The sequence below is a fragment of the Genypterus blacodes genome, unplaced genomic scaffold (genome assembly GCF_046128005.1).
Source record: "Genypterus blacodes isolate CSIRO-AG114 ecotype Tasmania unplaced genomic scaffold, CSIRO-AGI_Gbla_v1 ptg000003l_1, whole genome shotgun sequence".
Taxonomy (NCBI): Eukaryota; Metazoa; Chordata; class Actinopteri; order Ophidiiformes; family Ophidiidae; genus Genypterus; species Genypterus blacodes.
In genome coordinates, this window is record NW_027466817.1 from 1,166,071 (window position 1) to 1,167,500 (window position 1,430).

General features: G+C 49.6%; 1 protein-coding gene across 1 annotated transcript in view; it reads right to left on the reverse strand.

Moving 5' to 3' along the window:
- Positions 1–265: 265 nt before the first annotated feature.
- The window catches only part of gjd1b (gap junction protein delta 1b), a 16,779-nt gene continuing 15,614 nt past the window's right edge, over positions 266–1,430 (reverse strand). The window contains exon 2 of the mRNA XM_076143331.1: positions 266–1,106. Within this exon, the coding sequence (XP_075999446.1) occupies positions 266–1,106 (841 nt within the window). The remainder of the gene's footprint in view (positions 1,107–1,430) is intronic.

A 1,430-nucleotide genomic window follows, 5' to 3' on the forward strand; every position in this document is an offset into this window, starting at 1 on the left:
TCTTTTTTTTTCTTCCCCTCAGAACAAAATATGTGTCATTGAGTCATGTTTGAAACCTCTTCCTTCTTTTCCTGCTGTCTTGTGACGCCAATTCTCAAAGTCATTCAGCTCCAGTGTTTTGGCTTTTTACATTCTGTTTCATCACTGCAGAGCAAAGGTCCGACTGTGAGACCTGCATACCATCTTTGTGAAATAAAATCTTTTAAAGTTCATTATCTCTCTCTCTCTCTCTGCACATTCACTCCTGTCCCTCGCTTCTTCACCCTCAGACATAGGCTGATTCGCTGGACTGCGTGCGTCCCAGGTTAGGCGGCTGAGACAGATGTGACATATCCTTCTTCCTGATCTCGCAAATGGATTTCCTGCGTGCCTGAACGCCCCTGATGGCAGCCTTGATCTTGCGCCAGCCCAGATGGTTAAGCTCGGCGAGGTTGAGCACCACGCAGACGCCGCTGACCGCGAACATGAACACCAGGAACACGGTTTTCTCTGTGGGCCGGGACACGTAGCACTCCACCTCCTTCAGGCATGGGTAGCGATCGCACTCGAAAATGCCAGGCACGCTAAAGCCATACAGGAAGTACTGGCCGGCCAGGAAGCCGATCTCTAGCGCGTTCCTAAACACCACCTGAATGATGTAGAAGCGTGAAATCCCTTCTTGTCGGCGAACCTTGGAGTTCTTGCTGTGGGTGAGGCCCCGTGGAGCGTTGGGGATCTCCTTCACCTCCAAACAATCCGGTTCTTCCTTCCCTCCTCCGTCGAGGCCATGTTGGACCAGAATCCCGTTGATGTTTCGCAGCTTTCGCTCTCTGCCCCCGTAATCCCGCTCGATTAAGGGATAGAGAAACGAATAACGCCTGTCTCTCTGCTTGGCGGACTGGTGGACAGAGTAGGTGATGAAGCAAAGGCTGGGCGTGCACACCAGTATGATCTGGAAGACCCAGTAGCGGATGTGGGAGATGGGGAAGGCCTTGTCGTAGCAGGCCTGGTTGCAGCCTGGCTGCAGGGTGTTGCAGATGAACATGGTCTGCTCGTCCTCGTACACGGTCTCGCCGACGATGGCGACGATCAAGATGCGGAAGATCACGACTACTGTCAGCAGGATCCTAGAGGAGACACAGAGAGAGGAATGGGGTTATTAGGACTCGGAATGGAGCGATACGTTAGTCCTGTCCTGTGATATCCTCCCCAGCATCAATCCAAGTATAAAGGAGCAGACAGGGAAAGAAGAAGAAAAGAGATAAACCAGGTAAAGGGGACATTTCAATTAGATTAAAGGGGATAGATCCAGAATTTCATGCTATTTTAAAGACTTTCAGGGCTGTTGAGTTTCAAATAGGCATCAACATAATTTTGCACCTTTGGCAATGTTCAACACTGAATCCCAAATATATCACATTATTAAAACAATTAAGGGAAAAGTTAGAATA